This window comes from Myripristis murdjan, chromosome 3 (assembly GCF_902150065.1).
Source record: "Myripristis murdjan chromosome 3, fMyrMur1.1, whole genome shotgun sequence".
NCBI classification, from domain to species: domain Eukaryota; kingdom Metazoa; phylum Chordata; class Actinopteri; order Holocentriformes; family Holocentridae; genus Myripristis; species Myripristis murdjan.
Genome location: NC_043982.1, coordinates 43,854,176 through 43,881,863, shown reverse-complemented (window position 1 = coordinate 43,881,863; position 27,688 = coordinate 43,854,176). Strand labels below are relative to the sequence as shown.

The window sequence follows — 27,688 nt, the reverse complement described above, 5'->3', positions numbered from 1 at the left end:
ACCACAAAAAATCCCTTTTCTGAAGGAAGACGGAAACGTGAGATCATAAGCAATTCAACAACACCATTGTCACTGAGCACCACTACAGTTGCAACAACAACAACGACTACAGCCACACCAACAACAACAACGACCACAGCTGCACCAACAACAACAACAACGACTACAGTTGCACCAACAACAACAACGACCACAGCTGCACCAACAACAACAATGACTACAGTTGCACCAACAACAACAACGACCACAGCTGCACCAACAACAGCAACTACTACAGTTGCACCAACAACCACAACAACTTCTACAGCTGCACCAACAACAACCACAACAACTTCTACAGCTGCACCAACAACAACGACTACAGTTGCACCAACTACTACAACTGCACCAACAACAACAACTACTACAGTTGCACCAACAACAACTACTACAGCTGGACCAACAACAACAACAACAACAACAACAGCTGGACCAACAACAACAACAACTACAGCTGGACCAACAACAACAACAACGACTACAGCTGGACCAACAACGACTACAGCTGCACCACCACCAGCAACAACAACTACAGCTGCACCAACAACTACAGCCGCAACAACTACAGCTGCACCACCAGCAACAACCACAGGTGCACCAATAACAACTACAGCTGGACAAATAATCACAACAACCACTGCTGCAACAACCGCAGCTGCAACAACAACCACCACAATGGCTCCAACAACCACTACAACATCCACCACTATGACCACCACTCCGCTCTACCGTCCATCAATCGCTCCTCTAAGCAAGATTCCTCTGCAGTTCTCGATTCATGGTTCGACAACAGTTTACACTGTAGCAATCTCTCTTTTGTGTTGTTCTTTCTCACATTCTATCACTCTCACTCCCTTTGTTTCTCTTGTTTCTTGACTTGCAGTTGACTCACACTACATCTCTACATGCACTGATGGCGATTATTTCCCTATATATGTGTCTCCAACTCCACGTAATGGAGTAAATATTCCCGCCTATGTCAACATCCCGCTTGAAATCAGAGTCAGAGCCCGAGCGAGATATTCCAGGTCAGGAAATTTTACATTAAAATCTTTTGTAATTGTTTCTTCTTCTCGTTTGTTCGTTATGTATGAGCTATTGGGTGACACAGCAGCTCAGGGGTTAGGAAATAAGGTTCTGGGTTCGATCTTAGTCCTTTTTGTGTGGAGTTTGAATTTACACCCTGTCTTTGTGTGGCTTAATGCCAGATGCCAGTTTCCTTCTACAGTCCAAAACATGCAGGTCAACTAAACTGGACACTCTTAATTGGCCATAGGTGTGAATGTGTGGTTGAGTGTTTTTGTCTATGTGTATGTTAACCCTGGTGACCTGTCCAGGGTTTTTCCCATTTCTTCCTCCCAATGCATGCTGGAATAGGCTGCAGCCGCCTTGTAACCTAGGTTAGGAATAAGTGAGTATAGAAAATAGATGGAGGAATGAGTTATTACATGTAGAATTATCATGTTCCTCTGCATTACTCATTATGTAAGGTATAAATTTATATTAGTTTTAATATAAGTATATGTATACATATTAGTAGTCTTAAAATCATACTCTAAATGAACTTTATATTGCTGTTCTGGTTGACCAAGGCAAGTTTATGAAACATTATTTCTCTTTTAGTATCTATGACCTCATTGTCACTGGGCCGAGGGGCGTTGCAAAGCGGAGGATATCCACGGAAGAATTTGCCATAAAGTGGACGCCAACTGAAAATGAAGTGAATGACCATTTCCCCTTTTGCTTTTTTGTGGAGTCAAGAGATCGGTAAGCCTCACATAAACTGACCAGATTATTCCAACACACATTAACCACATGACCAGTTCATAGCAATGTACGAATATGTTCTGTTCAGGATGGGGTATTTTTTTGCATCGTTTGGTATTTCAGTGATAAAGATGCTACATGTAGGGTTTTTGATATCAAGATATCGTCATCAAGTTTTTTGTGATACCTTAGCAACTAAGGTATGAACTGAGGCATATTTTTGTTATCCAGGTAACCCAGATTGTTCCTTAACCTGGGGCAACCCATGGGGTTTAGGGAATGCCTTTTGTCATTGTACGAAGAACCAGCCAAGATCGAATCTTTTTGTGGTCTTGCTTTATTTTATCCAGTTGTTGGTTGAGCATGCAATGCCAAGCTCTCCTAAACTCTGAGAAATTTTTAAATACAGTTTTTCGTTTGGAACAACAGAGTGAAGGTCTGAATAATGACTGTAAAACAAACTCAAAAATCAAGTCACAAGGCACACAAGGCATTCAAGGTAGATCCTTGATTCTTCCCAGATATTGATGTAGACATGCCCCTGTGTGTTCGCTCAGCTTGTACTTTGCATTGTTCTGCTCTTTGTTTTTGCATTTTATTTTTGACAGTGGCTGCTTTGTATATTGGGAAGGCAATGCTTTACCAGTCAAGATCTACAGCCCTGTTTGCTCCTCCTAAAAGATCCTAAAACTTGAACTTCAGTGTCACCTCCTGGGGGGCAAAGTCAGACACTCTGGAACCATGCTGTCACCACGGCAAATAACTCCTGAACCGGTGAAACAGTCCACACTGCCAGTAGATGTTATACCTATTGGACAGGACTGTTGCACAATTGTTAGTTTTTAGCCAAGCCAACTCTAGCTATTGAGTGTGAATATACGCCTAAAAATGAATGGACACAGACACTTGATTGCAAATGCTTAAAGTACGTTAGCATCAAGATATCAGATTAATGTGTGGTGAAGTCTGACAATGTTTTGCTGTTGGCAGAGGTACAGTATGTGCTGAGTGCTCTCTAGTTTTCTGTTTTCATTCTATTGAGAGACCACACATCTTCATAAAATTGACAATACAGACTTCACTGAGGTGAACTTAACTGAATGCTTTACCAGTTTTAATGCTCTCCTCCAGGTACTACAGAATCTATCAGTCAGAGGTTCGATGTGTGACTGCTGATGTTGGACACTACAGTGAGTTGTTTACACTTTTAATTCCTCCAGTTACATTTTATTAACAATATATTTTTCATTGTACAGGAACCAAATGCCAGGGGTACATGTTGCTTTGGGTTTATATTGTGTTAAAGGACGCCGTTTTCTGAACTTACCAGACGGTTCTGCTTGGTCATAATATCCAAACTGTGATGATCATTTATCAAAAATCTCTTATTATCCTAAAAATAAAAGTAAATATGAGTAAATATCATATGAAAGCGCAAGTACTCATTCCAACAATGTCATTGCAATATTGAGATATTTGGTCAAAAATATTATGATATTTGATATTTGATGTACATATCGCTCAGTCCTGGGTTGGACTGAGATGGGTGGGCCTATATTGTCAGTAGAACTGAACAGGTGTCCTCTTATCCTTCCCCTAAATCACACCTACAGTACGCACCTTTGACGGCAGTAAAAACAGTTTCACTCCCCCGTGTGCGCTAGGTTCTGTGATTACAGAGATGTTTAGTCGCTGTGCTACCACCAGTTAAAGTGATGAAAACACCCACAACCAGCCTGAGCCTGGTCAACCTGGTCTGAGCAGGTGTGGTTTTTATCAGGCGCACAACCAGACACTCCAGGTGCCTGTCCCTCCAACCGTACACACAGCGTGTCACAAAAATACCAGATGTGCCAAGGCGAAGAGAAACATCACTGTGCCTCCCAGGAACAGGAACATATATGTGATAATGTAATTCTATGTTTATTATTGAGGTTGTAGTTTGCTGAGGTCTTGTACTAGACTACATTATATTGAGAGGTGTTTCCAATTTTTTGTCCTCCGTGTTTATATACAATGAAGGGGGACAGAATAGTAGAAACATCTGTCAGTACAGTGCAGTCCAGTCCAACAGCAGCACTAACTATGGGCTCAATGCCAAACATAGAAGTGAATGAACACCTCTTTTACCGTGACAACAAGACAAGCTGAGCATTATAGGCAGCAGGAGAGGAAACTTTATGGCACAACAGCTGGACTGGATTAGATTAGATTGCACAGGTTAGATTAGATTGCACAGAGCTGATGAAGTGGACACTGAGTGTATACAAATACTTGTATAAATTAGGTACAATATTAATTGAAGGTAGATTTGAACTTGTAGGTCATGGTTGAGCAGTCTTAAAATGAAATCAGTTTTGTGGATTTGCGGATATGAAAAATAGATAATACGATTATCCAGTCAGTATTGTCGCTATGATATAGGAACGAGACTGCTCACTATAAGGTACAAATGAGTTCCCAGTGTTTCTGAGAGTGAAGTTTTTCTTTGTTTATTGCACATCTCTCATTATTAAGAAACCGTGGTTCGCTGCACTGAATCCACAATGACCGTGGAAGTGGAGAGAACCTACCTCATCAATCGTAACCAGGGTAGCCTACACCTGAAAAACTACAGAGACACCGGCTGCAGGCTGTCAACACGCTCCAACAGCACCCACCTTGTTGCCACCATGGCACTGAACGGCTGCGGGACCACAGTGGAGGTACGGCACGCTAAACTCACAGTGTTGGAGCCATAATGACCTGTGAGCCATGATTACAGATAGAACTGGGAAAAAAGGGAGTTTGAGATATGAAAGTAAAATATTATACAAGTTTTGTTTATGTAATTAAGGGATTATAGACACCTGGGTGAATGACACCTGGTGAGACGGGGGATAGAGCAGTTTTACCATTGAATTATTGAGTAAATATTTTGTTATTTTGAAAGCAATCTGGAGAATATTTTCATGAAGAACTTTTGTTAATAAATTACCTTTGTTGATTTTACATTTATAGTTGCTTATCATTTGGATTGTGTGTCGTCAGCCCCGCTCAAACAATGGTTTTAGTACATGGATTATTTTGGAAGCCGCTATAAAAAGTGTTTTGTCGTTTCACTGGAAAGCTGTGAGCCACACATCGATTGTCAAGTCAAGGTTAACTGTGTCTCAATCAAAATTCTGGTGGAAACACGATGACATTTACTCTTTTGTCAAGACAATCTTTGTTCTTTCTAGATTAAGTTTATAGTATGGGGTGGATCATTGCTTTGAAAAAAAAAAAAAAAATCCTGAAAACATTCCCACACCTTCTGAGCACAAAAATCAATCACTCGAACAGACATTTAGACAAGAGGTACCTGTAAAAGGTTTACTCTTTTAACAGCTGGACAGGTTTATTCCTGCTGTTTGTCTGAATGAGCAACACAAGGCCAGAACATGATTAACCAGCACTTGTGCATCTGCTGTCTGCATAAATTTGTCTCATACCTGCCTACAAATCACCTTGTACCTTGTATCTCATAAGGGAACTTCAATAAGTCACTGTTTAATTTTTTTAAACAAGTTTGCTTTCATTCTCTTCCAACTTTAGGAGGATGGAGATTACATTGTCTTCAGGAACGAGATCACATCTGCAGACCCGAGTCAAGTTATTACCAGGCAAAATGAAGTGGAAATTGCATTTTCATGCGTCTTTCCCAAACGCAATAATATCACCCTGGGATACAAACACAAGAACCCGTACGCCTTCTTAGAGAAAGGCTTCGGTGCGTTCACCTTCCAGTTTGAGTTCTATGAGAGCGAGAGGTTCAGGAGGCAGAGGGATCCCAACTCTTACCCAGTGGAGGTCTACCTCAAACAGATGATCTACATGCAGATTAAATCAACTGCCTCCATCCCCAACACGGAGCTGTTTGTGGAGTCCTGCAAGGCCACGCCCTATGACAACCCAAACTCTCGCATCAGCTACACCATCATTTCCAACGGGTAGGCATTCTGGCTTGTTTTTTCCGGTGCAATTTGAACAAGAATGTGTGATTTTTTTTTTTTTTTTTTTTGGAATGTTTTTTGTTGGAGCTTATTCAGGTGTTCATATGGCTGGGTTCGTTTGTGCTGGCAGCTGTGTTGTCTGAACTTGCACTCGCCATGCTGCATGTTTGTTGCTGTAAATCCTCGGCCTCAGGTGCTGTAGGAGAGTTAATGACGTAAACGTTCAGTTTATTGTACATTAAAACAATGAGCATGTTCAATGAAAGCCATACATTTAATACGTTGATGCACAATAGTAAATGTTACTGTATCTATTATTGAACTGTTGTTGCATTACTGCAGGTGTGCAAGGGACAGCACTGTGAGAATTTACCCCAGCGCCAACACTCTGTTCAGATTTGGAATGGAGGCTTTTGAATTCATTGGCTCTCATGAGCAGGTAAAGTAAAACAACCTTTTGTTCACAGAGTGATGTGTGCGTTTTAGTTTGATTTGGTAAAAGTGATGAGTCATCACAGTCCTCAGCTGCACCCACAGGGGGGAGTGACTCTGGTCCGCTCTGTTGGCAGGTCTACATCACCTGCACAGTCATCCTGTGTGAGACTGGGGTTCCTGGAACGAGGTGCTCTCAAGGCTGCATCCAGTCCAACGGGCGCAAGAGGAGAGAAGCTGCTTCCCAGACCTCCAGGCACTCCATTTCCCAGGGACCCCTGCACCTGATCAAACCGTCCGACAGCCACGGTGAGTGTGAATATACACAGGTAGACGGTCCTATCTTACATCTGGCACAAAGCGGTGCCAAGATGCAATTGCCTTTACTAGTTTCCAACCGCTGCAGCTGTCATTAACATTGTGATTGTGGACATTATCTTGTCAACATTTACCAGCACAGTGGTGTGTCGACCCGCCACCCTTTGGCTGCCAGGCTGCTTGGCTTGTCTTAGTGTTTCTGTTGCAGGTACCCAGTGGGTGGTGACAGGTTATGGGATGTGGGGAACACCTGGGCTGACATAACTGTAGCTCCAGTCTTCCCTTTCGGGGAGAGAGTGGAGTCATCTGCTCCACGAATGGGAGGACTGGAGCTTCATTATTCCAGACGTTTCCACATTCTGAGTTACATGAGAGAAGAGAGACATATGGGACAGTAATTACATGTTGTGTGTTCGCTTCACTGCATTATACTTGTGCTTCTGAAGTTTTTTTTTTTCTTTAATCAATTTGTAGATGATGCAGATATATTTAACACACTACTCCTTTTATTTGCACTTCCTTTCTAGTTTCTGGCCCAAGCCTGAATCTGGGCATGAACCTGGTCTTCATCGCCGGCTGCCTGCTGGTGTGTGGGGTGGTCGTCTACCGGTCCAGGAGGTCCAAAGCTAAATACCAGCTCCTGGTAAACTCTGAGTCTGACTGAGGACAGGGAAGCCATTCATCCAGTCAAACCTTTGAAGTGATGGGAAATCTGACAAATCAATTTAAATTGTGCTATTATTTCCACTTGCCGTGTGTCTTCACTTATTGTATCTTATTTCATCAGTGATCAGAATGATGGAATAAAAACCTTATTCGTATTGTTTTTTAGGTATACTGTTGTGTGTAATACGTCTACTTTTTCCTGCTCTAGACAATGTGTTAGTAAACATATATTATAAGTGCTGTCTGCTTAGTGTCTGGCCTCCTGTTCTCAAGCTTAGATAGTTTATCAGGGTGTCCCTTTTCACATATCTCCATTATGGTTTATATGAGTGTACATCAATAAACTGAACTGATTTGAACTGAACTGCAATTCAGATTCTGTAAAGAGGATGTTATGTGATATATAGTGAGAGAGCTGGCAGCAGTGGGGACAACCGGGACAGGTCCACCAAAAACTGAAAAAAAAAAAAAACCCCAAAAAAACCCTGAGGTCTCAGTCTGAGGCAGTTAAAACACACAACACACAAAGAGGCATCCAAAGGAAAAACACATTCCGTTCTGCAGGAGTTAGTTGGTATCAGGTGTGCAGACTTTAACCACTTGTTTCCTATTGGATTTACACCAACAGACCATGTGATGGTGTGTGCATGTTGTGTAACAGGGCAGGGCACCGAAGAGAAATTCTGAATCAAAGCCTACATCATTATTCATCTGGGGCTCATATTACTATGACACGTACTGAGCTAATAACACGTTTTTCTTGTTGATTTTTGGATTATGATGGGCACTAGCGGGCATGCTTGAGAACATTGGTTTTCTCTTTGAACTGGTAACTTAAGTAGAAAACAGGTAATACTACGATTTATAACAAAAACTGTGAATTGAAGAAGAATAAATCTCTACTTGCAATACTACTGTTTTGTCTGAGTCATTTAGAGCTGAGCATTGTCAAACTTCAAAAAATACACGTATCCCTATACACAGTGTCCACCTTAAAAGGCAGCCTTAAGACCTTCATTTTGGGAGCCGTTAAGTTAAGGGTGTTTGTGTGTAAGAGAGTGTGTGTGTGTTTTGAATATATGTCTACATGATGCACTCTACTTTTCTTTTTAATGCAAAGCACATTACGTTTACATTTATATAAAATATACTCTATAAATAAATGTTGATTTCATTTCATTGATCTGATACAGCCCAAAACAGTAATGTTGAAAGCAGCATAAAGGAAACAGAGGGACACACCACAGACTGTCACAGGGCTGGAGGCCACCGGACCCAAATGCAAACACATGAGGCAAGGCTGAGATTCTGTGCTTGAAGAATAAATCGGCAGGTGTACGGGAAATCGAGCAGGAATCAAAACAACAATGAACTGGCAAAGAGAGAATAAAACTGAACTAAAGTACAAACTGAACTCACCAGGGAACCAGGAGCAGGTGGGTGGACAGGGGAGCAGGCTAGGGAGCTGATTGGCTAGAGACGGGTAAAGAGCAAGTAACACAAACACAGGCTAAAGGAAACATGCAGGGCAGCTGAGTGCCGGGGAAACGAGGCTGGGCAGCACAACAGGAAAACAGGGACACCTGCTTTCCACTGTGGCACCAAATCCAGGCGTGCCAGTGCTGCCACGGCCACTTGCATTTCCATTGTCACTTCTGGTCTCTGACAGCGCCTCTGTGGGGCTGTTGGGGCCAGTTTCCAGGTGCTGATGGCCCAGAGAATCCCTGTGGGCCAGACAGGGCTGACCGAGGTGGAGTTGAGGGTCATAAGTGGGGAGACGGTGCAGCTGATGAGTAAAGATGTCACACAGCAGCTCACTTTTTCAGCAAGCGGCAGTCCCAGGTCAAAACGAGGACATTTAGGGCTGTGTTCACTACTTGGGCAGAGGACAATGTGCAATGTCAAATCGACTGTGGTTGTCAAAATGAGGACGTTACGCGATATATAGTGACAGCGCTGGGAGTGGTGGGGATCCAACACACAACGGGACAGGTCCACCTAAAGCCATTTACAAAAAAGGCCAGAGCAGACTGTACTTTTTGAGAAGACTACGCTCTTTTAACGTCTGTAAACCGCTGCTGTGCTCCTTTTTTAACTCTGTTGTGGCCGGTGCAGTGTTTTTTGGTGTGGTGTGTTGGGGGGAGAGTGCACGTACAGCTGATAGAAACAGACTAAATAAGCTGATTAGGAAAGCAGGGAACATCATTGGGATCACTCTGGAAGGAATTGAGCAGGTAGCTGGAGTGAGGATGCTCAGAAAGATAAATTCCATAATGAGCAACGATAGTCACCCACTCCATGCACTTGAGGTTTTTAGGAAAAGTACGCACAGTGACAGGCTGATCCCGCCGAGATGCAAGACAGAGAGGTACAGAAGGTCTGTTCTGCCCGTGGCCATAAGGCTTTTTAATGACCAATAAGTTGTTCTACCTCAGCTAGAGGGTCTTTAATTATTTAAATCCGTTTTATTTAATGAATTGTACATTTTATAAGTTGCTGTTTTTTTTATGTGTGTATGTATTTGTGTGAACGCTGCTGCTGTGACACATCAATTTCCTTTATGGATTAATAAAGTATCTTGATCTTGAACTGAGGTGTCAGTACACAAAGCACACAATGTACAAAGTGGCATCGAAAGGAAAAAAAAATCCCATGGTATGTGGTTCTGCAGTAGTTAGCTGGTGCCGGATATGCAAACTCGCTTCCTACTTCCCACTGGCTGCATGGGCGGGAACAGACTGCAGGGCTGTAGGAACAACAGTGGAAGGAGCAAGGACAGCCCTCGCTCGCTGTGGCATGACAGTGGAAAGACAGCTAATGTGGGAGAGACTGAACCGGCTTGCTGGGCCTGCAGTATGCCAGCGGGAAGACCTGCCCTTACTCCGCCTCTGATTGGCTAACCCAAACCTCAGCCAACAGTTACGAGCCAATCAGAAGCAGAGTAAGCCTGGTGAGTCAGTTTAGTCTCTGACACAAAACATACAGACATTATGAACACAGGACAGACAAGATGACATCCTAAACCATGGCAGAAATATGGAGACTGTGACACCGACTACACCACTATAAAGTCTTATCATTATCATTGTTATTATTATTAGTGGTAGTAACAGTAGCAGTAGTACTATTGTTTGTTGTTATCATTATTATCATTGTTGTTGAAAGGATCCACAGAATGAATAGAAAATAAGGATTCTGATTTATAATTTTGAATTAACTTTGGGCCTCTTGTATTGCATAACTGTGCAATATGAAACTAAAAGTGTTCTGATGAAATGGAATGATTATAATCTGCCTCGCCCTGCTTTTCTCCAGTACATCAGATAAGGTTTTGTTATCTGATTGCAGGAAACAATAAAAGGTATTAAATCAGTGGCGCTGGTGTTCTTTAAGGTTTCAGAGCGGGATCACACACATCAGGGTTTCTGCTGGGTCAAATAAACTTTGACCCAGCAGTAATCAGAGCAAAGGGTGGCTATTTTGAAGAAACTAGAATATAAAACATGTTATTTCTCCTTTTTTTGTTAAGTACGTAACTCCACATGTGTTCATTCATAGTTTTGATTCCTTCAGTTAGAATCTACAATGTAAATAGTCATGAAAATAAAGAAAACGCATTGAATGAGAAGGCATGTCCAAACTTTTGGCCTGTACTGTATGTATATATATATATATATATATATATATATGTATATATATATATATATATATATATATATATATATATATATATATATATATTGTTGTAGGACTAAATAAAGGGTTCAATTTCAAAAAATTCTGCTAATTCTTTCATAGGTCAAACTGGAGTGTGACAGTTGAGGTTATGTCACTTTAGATTTCGATTTCTGGGAATTTACAGACATTTTAACGGGCACTGCACTGCAAAGTTTTAAATGGTTTCTCCACCATTTCTCCACCACTGTTATTATTATTATGATCATCACTGACTTTTCCTCTTTGCTTGTTTGTTTCCTTATTTTGCTTTTGTTTTCCTCTGCGGGTGCTGTAAATCACCTTGGATCAATTGTGTTGTATGAAAAGTGCAACATAAATAAAGGTGACGTGATTTTGATTTGACTCATGATAAATTACGTGCTCGTGTCAAATCATGCATGAATCAGCACCAAAGCAGCAAATTTTGAAAAATGTACTTCTATAATGGTCAGTTTTCATGCTTGTTTTGTCTTTTAATGTGAAAGTTTTCATGCTTGTTTTGTCTTTTAATGTGAAGGTTCACACACCAATAAAACTTGTGCACATTCTGCTCAACAGACATATGAGAACTATAAATATGCTGCAACGGAACCCGTCTCCTCTCCTCTTTAGGTCTGTCCCTCTCTTCCCTCTTTTTTCTCTCTCTCCTCTCGTCCTGTCTCATCTCTCTTTCTCTCCTCTCATCTCCTCATCTCATCTCCTTTCTCCCTCTCCTCTCTTGTTGTCCTCTCCTCTCTTGTCCTCTTCTCTTGTCGCTTCATCTCTTCTTCCTCTCCTCTCGTCCGTCTCATCTGTCTTTCTCTCCTCTCCTCTCCTCTCGTCTCCTCTCCTCTCTTGTCTCCTTTCTCCCTCTCCTCTCTTGTCCCTCCTCTCCACTCCTCTCTTCCTCTCCTCCTCTCCTCTTCTCTTCCTCTCCTCATCAGCAGATGCAGCTGTGTGCTGGGAACGGCTGTAACACATAAGTGAGTGACAGGCCGCTCCCAAAGAAGAACTAAAGTAAAACAAAAGCACAAGAGAGAATGTAGGAAATCCTGTTTGAATATTTATCAGGTTATATCGTTATTACAATTTTTTTAAATTGCTAAAACACAAAACCCAATTCTCTAAACCAAATGACCAGTTCTCTAAACACATTTAATAAAACTAGCCCCATTTGCCAAAACCATAAACACATTTCACATGAAGACAGAATTCACAAAACGTAATCCTCCTTTTCTCATAAATCTAAACACGTTGTGTCTTGCTAAAACACAAGTTGCAAAAAACTCTGCTCAAATTCTCAAATTAAAGCTCATGTGATGCAAAATGCTTGCCACAGTCAGCAAAATTTGAACACAACGAACACACCTGGCTTCAGTCATTAAACATAACTCAAAATTGAAGACACTTGTTGCAAATGATGTGACCACACCTATAAAAGCCAGTTCAGAGTGCACAGTTTGCTGAAGGTTCCAAACGTACACCACAATGGACAGAGACAGAGGCAGAGGAAGAGGAGCAGGCCAAGGAGGGAGAGCAAGACAAACTCACACCGTCATTACAGACGAGATGCAAGCAACAGTCATTGTCCACGGCATGACAAAGGCTGAAGCAGGACTAAAAGTCCATCCAAACTTGAGTAGGTTTTCAGTGGCCACCATTATCCGGACATTCAGAGAACACAACAGGTACTGTATTGCTGTGTTGGTCACTACAGGAGATTTTTACAGTATAGTGGAGTACAATTGGTTTCATCTCAGTATCCTTGTTATATTGCAAAACATGTCCATTGATGCTTCTATTGAATGCATGTTTTTTTTTGTTTTTTTTTTTTACAGCAGAGTACATACAAGTCAGTACTGTAATGCATGTTTGTTTCTCTAGAGTTGAAAGAATGCCACATGGAGGTGGAAGGTGTATGATCACCAACCTTACACAAGAGAGAACCTTCTCAGGGCTGTGGACCTGGCCTGTGACGACGTGCCTGTGGAGGCCTTCCAAGGCTGGATCCGCCATGCCAGGGCGTTCTTCCCACGTTGCCTGGCAAGGGACAATATTGCCTGCGATGTAGATGAGGTCCTGTGGCCCGACCCAGCTCGACAACGTGATGCCACACAATGATTGTGGTGTGTGTGTTATAGTTCCATAATAATAATTAAAAAAAAACACACACACCCTGAACATTGTGTTTTCAATGAGTATTGTTGTGTGTAATGGATCCTCTGTAGTGTTTGCACTGAGTTGTGATACAGTACAGTAGTGTACATACTGTATTTTCTGTAGATTTACATACTGTTCATATGAAACACACAAATCTATGAATGCCCAATACTCTACAGTAATATATTTTGAGAACAGACACTGTAAGGTTTCTAAAAATGTGCTTTGGCAGTTGTGAAAAAACGTAAAAAGAACATTCTCACACACTGAACATTGTGCTTTCCGTTGTTTTGTTGTAGTGTGTAATGATGCGTACAGTGTTTAAATTTTTGCAGGCTTTGAGCAGCTGTTTTGGTGTGAAAGTTTGAGTTTTGAAAAGAGAATATGTGGTTTTGTGTATGTAGCTTTAGAAAAGTGTGTTGTGTTTAGAGTTTTGGGAAAATGGAGGAAAGTTTTGTGAAATGTGTTTTAACAATTTAAAAAGCTGTAATAGAGTGGGGAGCAACCTTAGGAATAAGATGTCAAAAAAGATTTATTTAATGAAATTTCTCATTTAAAGGGCAGGTGGCTTCCTGGGTTCAAGCTCCGAATGTTCTCTCAAAAGCCCTGAATCTTTCCGGTTGAGTCTTTAAGCCACAGTGAAGATCCTAAACATCATGAAACTAGACGGCCTGAGGGATCCACCAGTGCCAGATATGTCTTGGTAGGTTGTCGGCAACGTGACAGTCGATCTAAAGTTAGGCTGTTTTGATGAGGGAAAATCTGGCATGGCCAATTCTTCAAGCTCTCTTTCTTTTCACAAGAAATTAATATTTTTAAAAATTCATGAACATGGACTGGCCACCCTTCTTTTACATTAATGAACAATGTGGCCATGTACTTAATTGGATTTTCTTTCTTTCTTTCTTTCTTTTCTTTTCTTTTCTTTTTTTTACATCCAAGCATACTGCCACAACATTTGAACATGCAAGTATTCTCCTTCCTGTAAGGATGCAGGGGAAATTGAGACGTAACAATCTGGTGCCTCAAACTTTGTTTATCACCTCCATCAGCATGAACACGTCAGAGAGTGTTAGTAGAAACTAGAATACTTTATTGTTATTTTTGGCTCTGCGGTTACCTCCATGTAGAATCATTTAATGGGTCATTGAGCTCTTACAAATACTACAAATAACAAATGACACTGAAACATTTCATTTGTTGTCCTTTGTTCTCATTTGGAAATTGTAATTGTCCTGTAGTTGTCAATTACTAATCGTTCTTTCAGTCTGCTGTTATGTTTCTCTTATTTGAATGAACCAAGAGTGGATTTGGAAGAGATCCTGTAATCACTCCGATCCCTCTTCCAAGATCGCCTCTCCCCTCTGACAGCAGCTAAATCAGATGATAAGCCATTATGACTTATGGCATTTAGTTGTTTTCATTTCTCCTCCATTTCATCTGACAAGTTAATTACACACAGATTCCTTGTAGCGGTTCACAGCCTGGCAGGAGTCATGCAGATGAAAATGGAGTGATTTTTATCTACCTCACCCTGCTTTTCTCCAGGTAATCAGATAATGTTTCCATATCTGATTGCAAGAAACAATTAAAGGTAATAAATCAGTGGTGCTGGTGTTCTTTAAAGGTTTTTGAGCGGGATCACACACATCAGAGTTTCTGCTGGGCCGAATAAACTTCAGTTTGCCTGCGCACTTTTGAATTTATTAGAAGATGTTATGGGCCACTGAGGCCTTCATCAGATCAGGTCACTGGGATTTTTTTAAACTAGAGCGTGACAGTTGTGGTTATGTCACTTTAAATTTCAATTTTTGGGAATTTACATGCATTTTAACGGGCACAGCACTAGAATAATTAATTTAAACATCCTTTTGTGTGGTTACAAAGTTTTAAATGGTTTCTCCCCCTCCTACATTTCAGGTTTCCTTTCCCCCTAACACACAAAACTAAAATTGTCTGACCAGAGACTTCTGTCTGTTTTAAGATCCAAAGATTTTTGAGCTGATCCACGCACATCAGGGTGGGTGCTGGGTTGAATAAACTTCAGTTAGAGACAAAGTGAGCCACATGCTTTTGTATATATGAGAAGAGAAAGTTTTGGGCAGCTGAGGCCTTCGTCAGGTCAGCTCACTGGTCTCCTTATGAACTGGAATGTGACAGTTGCGGTTAAGTCACGTTAGACTTTGATTTCTGGGAACCTAAACTTCACGGTACAGGTACATTAAATAGCATGAACTCATGCGTGATTTCACACATGAAGAGTCATCATAATTCATGCACCGTGAGTCATTACAAAAACACATTTCGCAGCCATGTCATGTGTGTGGGTAACTCATTATTCCAGATCAGAATCATTTGTTCACAAGGTGATGATGTTTATCTAAGACTTCATGATAGTCTAGATCTAAACAGCAGAGCGAACAAATGTTGAGCCATCACAGCAGGGAGCAAAAGATTTCAGGTTTATGGCCCTTAAAGGCCCTTATGGACCCCGTTGATGCTGCTGCATTAATGCTGAAACAATGCAGGAAGGCCAATAAGTAAGCTTTGGTTCACACTACCATACCCTTAAACATACACATCATCATTTTATTTTATTTACTATCACACTCTCATGGTGCAGTTCAGGTTGCATGATTTTGTCCGAACTCAACCCAAGACTGGAGCGTAGTAATCAAGCCCGACCCGAACCTGACAGGTGTTCTTTTTTTGTGTTTGCACCCGACCTGAGAAACAGATTTTTTGTGTCCTTCATTACTCGGTTACATTTACCGCCTAAAATAGCATCGTAACCTCCAGCACCGTACGGGAAGTTGCCGAGAACAGACAGTAGGTCCCTCATTTTTCAAAAAAATAACCTGAACGCGACCCTGTCAGGTTCCAACGGGTCCCGATGGGCTCAGGGCGGGTATCCACACTCTGTCTCATACACAGATTATTATGCTCTTCCACACATACTGCTATACCCTCTTACATGCATGCCTTTTTTTTGCTGTCATATCTGTAGGCCACATTATGTGCCTGCATGACAGTCTGTGTGACAGAGGATAATTGTGTATGTATGGAAGTATGGTAGTACATGTAAACAAAGTTAACAGTGTGTGTGAAACAACGGTCTAATATATGTATGTATGAGAGAATATTATACTGAAAACAGAATAATATGTAAGACAAATAAATCATGTGGAAGGAACAAAATGATAGTGAATGTAAGACAGAGTTCTAAGTCACACACACACACACACACACACACACACACACACACACACACATTGTCTCTCACTTACACTCTCATTCTCTCTCATATACAGTACTACACTAACATTTCTGCCATGCAAACAATACACTTTCTCATTTATACCACTCATCTATTGTGGATTTGATGTTATGTAAGTATGAATTATCACTCAAGGGACCTCTCACTGTTGACGATGTAATTAAACAAACCTTTTCTCACCCTTCCATGCACTGCACATTTTACATACAGGAAACTGAGCTAATCTTACTGTACGTTATTCATTTTCATGATGGCCCATGATCAGTTTCATGCATGTGAGAAATCATGCATGAATCAATAGTATTTTATTTACCCTTCCCATATGCAAATCTGATATATGGCCATATATGAACATATACACTACTCACAAAAAGTTAGGGATATTCGGCTTTCAGGTGAAATTTCAGGATGAACCTAAAATGCATTATAACCTTTACAGGTGAACTTAATGTGACCTTCTGTAAACTTTTGAATGCACATGTCCAACTGTTCAATGTTTCAGTACTTTTTGCACAAGTTGCTGAGTTTAACGGCAAAATTCACAACAGGTGTTTGATCCATGAATCGACCAATAAATTTCCTGGTTCAATTAGAATTGGTATTTAAACAGTCCTCCTCATCACGCTGTTCACATTTTGACATCATGAGACCAAGACGACACCTAACAGTTGATCAGCAGCACTTCGCCATTGCGAGGCTTCAAACAGGATGTCCTCAGACGGAAGTGGCCACTGAGCTTAGAGTGTCACAGAGTGTCATCAGCAGGTTGCAACAGAGATACAGAGAGACTGGAAGAGTCACAGAAAGGCATAGAAGTGGACGTCCTTTGGCCACATCCCACACTGATGACCGCTTCATTGTGAACAGTGCCCTGCGGAACCGGATGATGAATGCCACTCAACTCCAGGCACGTTTAAGGGAGGTGAGAGGCACCCAAGTGTCACGTCAGACCATTCGAAACCGTTTACATCAGCATGGTCTGCGTGCTAGACGACCTGCAAGGGTACCTGACCACACCACCAGGCACAGGTGTCATCGTCTTGCATGGGCCAGGGAGCATTTACGCTGGACGAGGGACCAGTGGGCCTCAGTGCTGTTCTCTGATGAAAGCCGATTCATGTTGAGCAGAAATGATGGCCGCCAACGATGTTGGAGACGTCAAGGAGAGCACTATGGATCAGCCACTGTTGTCACCAGACGAGCCTTTGGTGGTGGTGGTGTTACTGTGTGGGCAGGTGTGTCTAGTCAGTACAGAACTGCCCTACACTTTGTGAATGGTACAGTGACAAGCCCATACTACCTGAATAACATCATTAATCCAGTCATTGTGCCCCTGCATGAACAACACAGGCCTAATTTCATCCTCATGGACGACAATGCTCCAGCTCATCGAGGTCGTATCATTAGGGAACGGTTGCTGGAGACTGGGTTACCTCAGATGGAGTGGCCTGCACTTTCTCCAGACCTGAATCCCATAGAAAACCTATGGGATCAGCTGAGTCGCCGTGTAGAGGCTCGGAGCTCTGTACCCCAGAACCCCAATGTCCTGAGGGCCACCATTCAAGAAGAGTGGGATGCCATGCCTCAGCAGACAATAAATCGACTTGTGAACAGCATGAGACGTCGTTGTCAAGCTGTAATTGATGCTCAAGGGCACATGACAAGTTATTGAGACATTGACATTTTTTGTTGTGGTATATCCACCACTGTTGTTGGCTTTTGTTTCAAGAAATTGTTTGAGATGAGGAAATCACCAATGTATGCTTCTACTTAAATGCCCTACTTTCATGATATAATATCACTGTAGCATGAACTTTTTACATTTTCCGTAAATTTCACCCGAAAGCCAAATATCCCTAACTTTTTGTGAGTAGTGTATATTAAATAGTGGGGCATATGAGTTCATATATTTGGACATATATTTCAGGATATGTGTGCAAATATGTGGCGTAAATATTTGGTCTCTGACATAAAGTAACATATATGTGCATATACTACTTACTTACTTACATTATTTATTTTCCACATATATTAAGAACTTTAAGTGTGAATATGTGGCAGATGTATTTGTTTTGCACATACAGTACAGGCCAAAAGTTTGGACACACCTTCTCATTCAATGCGTTTTCTTTATTTTCATGACTATTTACATTGTAGATTCTAACTAAAGGAATCCAAACTATGAATGAACACATGTGGAGTTATGTACTTAACAAAAAAAGGTGAAATAACTGAAAACATGTTTTATTCTAGTTTCTTCAAAATAGCCACCCTTTGCTCTGATTACTGCTTTGCACACTCTTGGCATTCTCTCCATGAGCTTCAAGAGGTAGTCACCTGAAATGGTTTTCACTTCACAGGTGTGCCTTATCAGGGTTAATTAGTGGAATTTCTTGCTTTATCAATGGGGTTGGGACCATCAGTTGTGTTGTGCAGAAGTCAGGTTACTACACAGCCGACAGCCCTATTGGACAACTGTTAAAATTCATATTATGGCAAGAACCAATCAGCTAACTAAAGCAAAACGAGTGGCCATCATTACTTTAAGAAATGAAGGTCAGTCAGTCCGGAAAACTGCAAAAACTTTAAATGTGTCCCCAAGTGGAGTCGCAAAAACCATCAAGCGCTACAACCAAACTGGCACACATGAGGACCGACCCAGGAAAGGAAGACCAAGAGTCACCTCTGCTTCTGAGGACAAGTTCATCTGAGTCACCAGCCTCAGAAATTGCAAGTTAACAGCAGCTCAGATCAGAGACCAGATAAATGCCACACAGAGTTCTAGCAGCAGACCCATCTCTAGAACAACTGTTAAGAGGAGACTGTGCGAATCAGGCCTTCATGGTCAAATAGCTGCTAGGAAACCACTGCTAAGGAGAGGCAACAAGCAGAAGAGATTTGTTTGGGCAAAGAAACACAAGGAATGGACATTAGACCAGTGGAAATCTGTGCTTTGGTCTGATGAGTCCAAATTTGAGATCTTTGGTTCTAACCGCCGTGTCTTTGTGAGACGCAGAAAAGGTGAACGGATGGATTCCACATGTCTGGTTCCCACTGTGAAGCATGGAGGAGGAGGTGTGATGGTGTGGGGGTGTTTCGCTGGTGACACTGTTGGGGATTTATTCAAAATTGAAGGCACACTGAACCAGCATGGCTACCACAGCATCCTGCAGCGACATGCCATCCCATCAGGTTTGCGTTTAGTTGGACCATCATTTATTTTTCAACAGGACAATGAGCCCAAACACACCTCCAGGCTGTGTAAGGGCTATTTGACCAAGAAGGAGAGTGATGGAGTGCTGCGGCAGATGACCTGGCCTCCACAGTCATCGGACCTGAACCCAATCCAGATGGTTTGGGGTGAGCTGGACCGCAGAGTGAAGGCAAAGGGGCCAACAAGTGCTAAACACCTCTGGGAACTCCTTCAAGACTGTTGGAAAACCATTTCAGGTGACTACCTCTTGAAGCTCATGGAGAGAATGCCAAGAGTGTGCAAAGCAGTAATCAGAGCAAAGGGTGGCTATTTTGAAGAAACTAGAATATAAAACATGTTTTCAGTTATTTCACCTTTTTTTGTTAAGTACATAACTCCACATGTGTTCATTCATAGTTTTGATTCCTTCAGTTAGAATCTACAATGTAAATAGTCATGAAAATAAAGAAAACGCATTGAATGAGAAGGTGTGTCCAAACTTTTGGCCTGTACTGTATATGATGCAATTATGTATACATACATGCATTGTATATTTGGATCAAACTTGCCAGCTCTCCCAATTCACGTGGGAGACTCCCGATTTTTAACCCTATCTCCCGCAATGCTCCCAGTCAGTAATTACTCCTGATAATCTCCCGATTTTACAGTGAAGGAAACAAGTCAGATTGTGGGGGGTATCTGTCGCAGTATCTGGCAACCCTGGCCTGCCTGAGGCCGCAGACGTCACTCAGTCACTCACTCAGTAGCGTTGATACTGCCAGCGGGGTTTCTGTCTTCCGCTCAGTTCAGCGTTCAGACAGACGAGATGGATAGAGAAAGAGAGATAATTTTCACTCCACATGCATAAATTCAGGATAAAGTAGTAGGGAAACTAGTTTTGCTTTGAAAAATGTAAATACAAAGGCAAAGTAGCTTCAACTTTTTAAACGCTGACACGTAACGAGGCAGGAGTGCCAGCTCTCTCCCCCATAGACTCCCATTATATCTGGGACCCAGAATCTGGGATGAGAAGGAGAAACATACACTTTTTCAACTCGCCGAATCTCAGGGATTTTGGGGAGTTTGAAAATAATTTGACACAGTTTGAAAGCCCAAAGCCTTACCTTTCTCATGATATCTTATATTTTCCGCTTGGACTTAACTGTCATTGAGGTAAAAGCATTTGTTTGACTACTACTTTTAGGCGAGTCTTTCCTAAGCACCACTGTCACTCATGCTGTGTGCTTTATAGAGCCTCATTTCTGCCTCTGGCCACACAAGCCCCAGTGGCACAGTGGATAGTCCCTCTCTGTCTCAATTCAAAGGCTGTACGCTACCTAGGTCGTATTTGTAGGCTGCTTACGTCACGGTGGCGCGACAAGTGCTGTCCCAATTCAGTTTTACCGCGCTGGGTCCTGCAAATGCAGCCGACAGATCCAGCCTATTTTTGACTAATTTGCAGGATACACCTCCATGATGCTTCGCGGCCGACATCACAGCCTACTTCCCAGGGTACCTTTCAGTCCGGTTGAATTTCTGGATCAGCCACCATTGCTGGAATTATGATGCATGTTTTAGACCGTCTTAATGTTTATATCATGACGTTTTGATAAGTTTTCATGTCTATAATTACGACCATAGAATCGGTTTAGATGTTAACTGTATCTGAACAACGCCTGTGAATGCAAGTTTAGTTAGATGAGTTAGACAGGCATTTTGCATGATGTTTCCATAGCAACCATCAGCACATCAGGTATGTTACAATGTAGCCATGTGTACAATTACTTTAATTGGGATAGTCTGTTGATAGTCTGTTGCAATTTGTGAGGTGTAACAATTATCTTAATTTTCTGCATCTTCACGAAGACAAAATAAAATAAAATACATAAAACTACAGAATCAATGTTGTCCATCTTGAGCGCGTTGAAGCTGCTTATCGTTTTGTTTCATGCACAGGTGTTCACTGACACACCTCTGAAACCTACTTCGGCATTTTACTGCATCACTTGAATGCGCTTCAGGAAGACTTGATAATTATGACGTAGGAATCCTCTGCAGGCTACACCGTCCCAATTCACTAAACTTTTAGTTCCGGTAAACTTGATATCAGACGCCTCCTACGTGGGCACTGTAGGCTGCGACCTAGTAGTCATCTAGCCTTTCAATTGAGACAGACCCAGTGTCTCTGCCTGCCATGCAGGAGACCAGGGTTCAACTCCCCACCTGGGCAAGAGCAACAATACTACACAACCCACAAACAGCATAGGGCTGGTGATTTACTGCATGTCCATGCGGTCACAAGGGTGGCAAGCACATTCAAGGAAAAAAAAAAAATCTCTCTATTTTTCACAACCCAATGTTGGCAAGTATGATTTGGATCCTTAATATGATTAACAGTATATGACTAAATCATATGTTAACATTTATGCAATAGAAATATATTTGCCATATACAGTACAGGCCAAAAGTTTGGACACACCTTCTCATTCAATGTGTTTTCTTTATTTTCATGACTATTTACATTGCAGATTCTCACTGAAGGAATCAAAACTATGAATGAACACATGTGGAGTTATGTACTTAACAAAAAAAGGTGAAATAACTGAAAACATGTTTTATATTCTAGTTTCTTCAAAATAGCCACCCTTTGCTCTGATTACTGCTTTGCACACTCTTGGCATTCTCTCGATGAGCTTCAAGAGGCAGTCACCTGAAATGGTTTTCACTTCACAGGTGTGCCTTATCAGGGTTAATTAGTGGAATTTCTTGCTTTATCTCCTCCTCTCCTTCTTGGTCAAACAGCCCTTACACAGCCTGGAGGTGTGTTTGGGGTCATTGTCCTGTTGAAAAATAAATGATGGTCCAACTAAACGCAAACCGGATGGGATGGCATGTCGCTGCAGGATGCTGTGGTAGCCATGCTGGTTCAGTGTGCCTTCAATTTTGAATAAATCCCCAACAGTGTCACCAGCAAAACACCCCCACACCATCACACCCTCCTCCTCCATGCTTCACAGTGGGAACCAGGCATGTGGAATCCATCCGTTCACCTTTTCTGCGTCTCACAAAGACACGGCGGTTGGAACCAAAGATCTCAAATTTGGACTCATCAGACCAAAGCACAGATTTCCACTGGTCTAATGTCCATTCCTTGTGTTTCTTGGCCCAAACAAATCTCTTCTACTTGTTGCTTCTCCTTAGCAGCGGTTTCCTAGCAGCTATTTGACCATGAAGGCCTGATTGGTGCAGTCTCCTCTTAACAGTTGTTCTAGAGATGGGTCTGCTGCTAGAACTCTGTGTGGCATTTATCTGGTCTCTGATCTGAGCTGCTGTTAACTTGCGATTTCTGAGGCTGGTGACTCGGATGAACTTGTCCTCAGAAGCAGAGGTGACTCTTGGTCTTCCTTTCCTGGGTCGGTCCTCATGTGTGCCAGTTTCGTTGTAGCGCTTGATGGTTTTTGCGACTCCACTTGGGGACACATTTAAAGTTTTTGCAATTTTCTGGACTGACTGACCTTCATTTCTTAAAGTAATGATGGCCACTCATTTTTCTTTAGTTAGCTGACTGGTTCTTGCCATAATATGAATTTTAACAGTTGTCCAATAGGGCTGTCGGCTGTGTAGTAACCTGACTTCTGCACAAAACAACTGATGGTCCCAACCCCATTGATAAAGCAAGAAATTCCACTAATTAACCCTGATAAGGCACACCTGTGAAGTGAAAACCATTTCAGGTGAGAATGCCAAGAGTGTGCAAAGCAGTAATCAGAGCAAAGGGTGGCTACTTTGAAGAAACTAGAATATAAAACATGTTTTCAGTTAGGAAAGTATGCTGCAGTCATGGAGGGAGATCCCGAGGCACTCTTGAGTGTGAAATTGTAAAAAAAGGATTTTACAATTTCACACTCAAGAGTGCCTCGCGATCTCCCTCCATGACTGCAGCATACTTTCCAGCACGACAGTCAGTTCTCCTTCATACCTTGTTTGCCTTTTTTCCCTTGAAGAGCACCTGAGTTCATTTGTTCCCTATATTTCACAGACTGAGCCCCTGCAGCATTGACCCCCACCCCCTCTTTTCTGCATGTTTTCATTTATTTCACCTTTTTTTGTTAAGTACATAACTCCACGTGTTCATTCATAGTTTTGATTCCTTCAGTGAGAATCTACAATGTAAATAGTCATGAAAATAAAGAAAATGCATTGAATGAGAAGGTGTGTCCAAACTTTTGGCCTGTACTTTATGTATGAGACATACATGGACATATATACTTAATATGTAGTTTACATGTATGACCATATATCAGATTCGTGTATGGGTTACCGAGTGTTACAGATTTAGTTATCTAACCACTTGACCGATTCAGGAAGAGAAATCTTTTTTTGCTCTGTGATTCTCTGAGCTGCCTTATGTGACAGCAAAGTTGCTTCTTTGTAGTTGTTGTAACTGTGCACGGTGACATAGCCAAATGTTCACACAGTGCATCCAACCTATTCTCACTTCAAAGGCATCAAATCTCCATTTTGTTACTTAAACCTAACTTTTCCCTAACCTTACCCAAGTGGTTTTTACGCCAAAGCCCAACCACACGATACTGACACGCCTCACCCTGAGGCCAAACGCTGCTTTTTTGCGTTGCTATCAGACATGAAAGCGGTGTGACTGAGCTGCCGCATTCCAAGACCTGGGAGTGAGAATGTGTTGGTGTATCATCAAAACTAAAATGTGGTAATCCACTTCGAATGGCTCTAATCAGTTTCACCCATTTTGCACTTGCAGGGAGACTATTCATGAAAATAAATCACGAATAGAGCAGCAAATTGGCATTGCATCTGATTGGCTGTTGATGGCCAATTACTGCGAAAACTTCCCCTGTGGCCAGCTGATCTCGACTTACAATCTTGTCAACTGTCTCCACATCAGTCGCTCATGAGTCCTTTCTGTTGTTACATCCGTCTTTTAAGAAATACACAGTTCTGTTCTGGTCTGTTCTAATACTCTTCATGTTAACTCTCTTCTCTTTGCTTTTTCCATGTAGACATTTTTTAGTTAGGAACACTATCCAGCATTTTCTTAACCATACTCAAGGATCTGACCTCACGTACAGTCAGAATTCAGACTTTGATTCAGTCAGAGACACTTAGGGCTCTACTTTCATGATCTAAGGTCTCCATCTGCAGAGCATGGTGCAGGTGCATTCAGGACGTGTCCAAATTCAATTTTGTTACGTTAATGGTGGAAAAAAGGGTCATTGCACCAGGTGCATGATTCAAAAGGGCTGTACTGAGTCTCTTCATTAACTGTGGGTGTGTATTGGGTGTAACATGCAATAAGCCCACAATACTATCTTGATAATGGGCTTCGAATACCAGAGAAAACTGGAGCACTGACTTCAGAGCTCAGCTCATTTTAAGAGCAAAACGCCCATGGAGCTCAGATGGGCACAAGAGACTCTGATTTTTACACAACGTTGGTGTTGGAAGGGAAAATTAACCTGAGCTGGTTGGAAATTAGCTTGCATTGTGCTTGGTGTAAGACAGGGCCCTTAACGTCAAGGAACTGACTATTCTTTGCAAATGATTATTATACAGTTATATTTGGCTCCTCTAGGAATCCTCACAACAGAATAAATTCCACTTGGAGCGAGCCTTCTAAGAACTGTGTGTGTGTGTGTGTGTGTGTGTCACTCCATCTTTAGTTTTATGTCTTAAGTGATGAAATACAATATTGTTAGCATTCTGGATCTTGTCTGTCCAGTGTACTTCATACATTTCAGACTCATTATAATATCATGGGTGTAACAGGAACTGTTGTCTGCCAGGCACAGCTGGGGGAGCTTTTATTGTTTTCACTTCTATGTGTGGGTGTGTGTGTGTATGTGTCTGTGTGTGCATGCGTGTGTGTGTGTGTGTGTGAGTAAAGCAACCATTGCTGTTTCATGTTTTAGGGAATGTTTGCCAAATCTTTGCGTGTCTTTAGTGTGTGTATGTGTGTGAGAGAGATTGACAGACAGACTTTGGCAGTAATTTTGAATTTTCACAAAGCCACAAATGGCTGACCTGCCACTGCACTGTATTATATTTGAATCACACTGTAATTCACCTGAGTTGTTGTTAGCGCTCAGGGAAGCCCAGGGCTGGGTAGTCCGGTGAAGGGGAGATACGCCTGGCAGAGATCTGCACTCTCCTGAGCGCACTCCTCCACGTTTAGTTTGTCAGTTTCTGTGTCATCACCCCCTCCTTCCTATATGCCACTGAGTTGGTTGCCTAAAGGGTGAAACTTGTCAATTCCAGTGACTATGACCTTTCCTCCAGCCACATGAGCCAGCCAAAATGTTAACATTGCTCACAGACATCTCAAAGTTGTGTTTTTTTTTTTTTTTTTTTTTTTTTGTATCACCATAAAGTTTGGTAACATTCCTGTTACCTGGAGCAACATCTTGCCACCAGCTGCTGGCCATTTTTAATCTTTCACAGTAATGTGTCAAAAAATCTATTTTTTTTTTCTTGGCATGAAATTTGGTGATAACATTCAAGCTGATATTTGTTGATCTTTGTTCGACTTTGGTGATTCCATGACCTTCCCTCTGCAGGTGAGATCCTGTGGAACCGGTGTGTTTTAAACTTTAAACAAGGACATAATAATTGGCGATAACAATACACCAAATTCCAATCTATCAGGAAGTTCTGGAAGTTTAGAATATTTTTATCCAATTATTTCCTTGTAGTAGGCTATTTAAGCGGTGCTATTTCTGCATGAGGACAGATGCCAGGCAGCACCCAAAGCACCATGGCTCCTCTCATGCTGCTGCTGCAGCTGCTGCTCCTGGTTTCTAATGCATCTGCATATTATTATTATTATTATTATTACAGGTATTACGGGGGATCAGTGACCTTCTCTCCAAAACGCCAGCATTCAAATGGGACATACGAGGTAAGTGAGAATTTAGACAGTAACAGATGAAACTGTGGTATACTACATCTACACAAATATGTCTACATGTATATCTATATCTGTATCTATATTATGGCATGCCACTTAGGAAAATATTATATATATTGAATGAAAGTCTGAATATATTGAATTAAATATATAGACAGAAATATATAATATAATATAATTTGGATATTCTCTGGATACTGAGATAAATGTGGTAAATTTACAGAAAAAGATTTGGGTATTCCCTGGGATTATGAGAAAAATCTGAGAAAGAAATTCTGAGATTACAAGAAAAAAATCAAGTTTTTGTCATACCGTCAGATTCAGTAAGAGGGAACTCCTGGTGATGTGAGCCCAGAATCATAATCTCATCATCAGCATCTGGAGTTCAAAGACAACCTCGCAAAGTCAAGACATGTGGATCCTCAACCAAAAAATAGCTTAAAAAAAAATAAAGTTTTTTTTCCTCATAAATTTGTGTTTTTTTTCTGGTAAATTCCTGACTTTAATCACAGAAATTCAGAGTTTTTTTTAGCTTTTTTTTTTTTTTTTTTTTTTTTTTTTTTTAATGGAGTTTCTCCCCTATGAGAGCTGAAGGCTTTGCACTGTGTTTGTAATCCTGCTGCTCTCCGGTAAGGTGGAGCTGCGCACCAAGCAGGCTCATTACCACTGCTACCACAACACACCGGTCTGCTCCAGCGGCGACTGCGGCACCGTGACCCACACGAGCTCTGCAAGCATCGACTACAACTACTACAGCTACTACTGGTGCCAGAACGAGGTGGTGACCACCAGGAAACTCTCCAGCAACCGGCCCTTTGAGATCAGGTGAGAATTCACTGGTGGAAGAGAAAGAAATGAACTGGTAATTTATCTGATTATTCTGATGTTGCTGCACAAATATCAGATGACACAAACATGTTAGAGAAAATATCCCTGGTCCATCTGCTGGATATTTAGAGAATTCATAACCCTAACCAGAGCCTACTCCTATACACACATATATATATATATATATATATATATATATATATATATATATATATATATATATATACATACACACACACACACACACACATTGAAAATGCTAATAACAGAATAATCATGATAATAATCATGATCCTCATTCATGCAAATTGAATTTCACTTGACTCTGTGCAGCCAATCATGAAATTAAAACCGTTTTCATATCTCACATGACATAGACAGACGGACCAGTTATTTTA

General features: G+C 41.5%; 1 protein-coding gene across 1 annotated transcript; it reads left to right on the top strand.

Moving 5' to 3' along the window:
* The first annotated feature begins 507 nt into the window (after positions 1-507).
* LOC115357250 (CUB and zona pellucida-like domain-containing protein 1) lies at positions 508-27,291 on the top strand. Its single transcript, XM_030048669.1, has 11 exons — positions 508-820; positions 923-1,067; positions 1,663-1,806; positions 2,938-2,996; positions 4,324-4,511; positions 5,383-5,777; positions 6,123-6,219; positions 6,350-6,521; positions 7,058-7,173; positions 8,866-8,976; positions 27,097-27,291. Exons 1-11 carry the CDS (start codon positions 715-717, stop codon positions 27,289-27,291), a joined length of 1,728 nt encoding a protein of 575 aa, XP_029904529.1. The 5' UTR covers positions 508-714.
* The last annotated feature ends 397 nt before the right edge of the window (positions 27,292-27,688 follow it).

What these genes read in the sequence shown, in the direction of transcription:
- LOC115357250 (XM_030048669.1), top strand. Translation starts at nt 715, where the DNA reads ATGGCTCCAACAACCACTACAACATCCACCACTATGACCACCACTCCG. An exon ending in GCCCGAGCGAGATATTCCAG is followed by an intron (nt 1,068 to 1,662) that starts GTCAGGAAATTT and finishes TTTCTCTTTTAG; the next exon opens with TATCTATGACCTCATTGTCA. An exon ending in TCATTGGCTCTCATGAGCAG is followed by an intron (nt 6,220 to 6,349) that starts GTAAAGTAAAAC and finishes CTCTGTTGGCAG; the next exon opens with GTCTACATCACCTGCACAGT.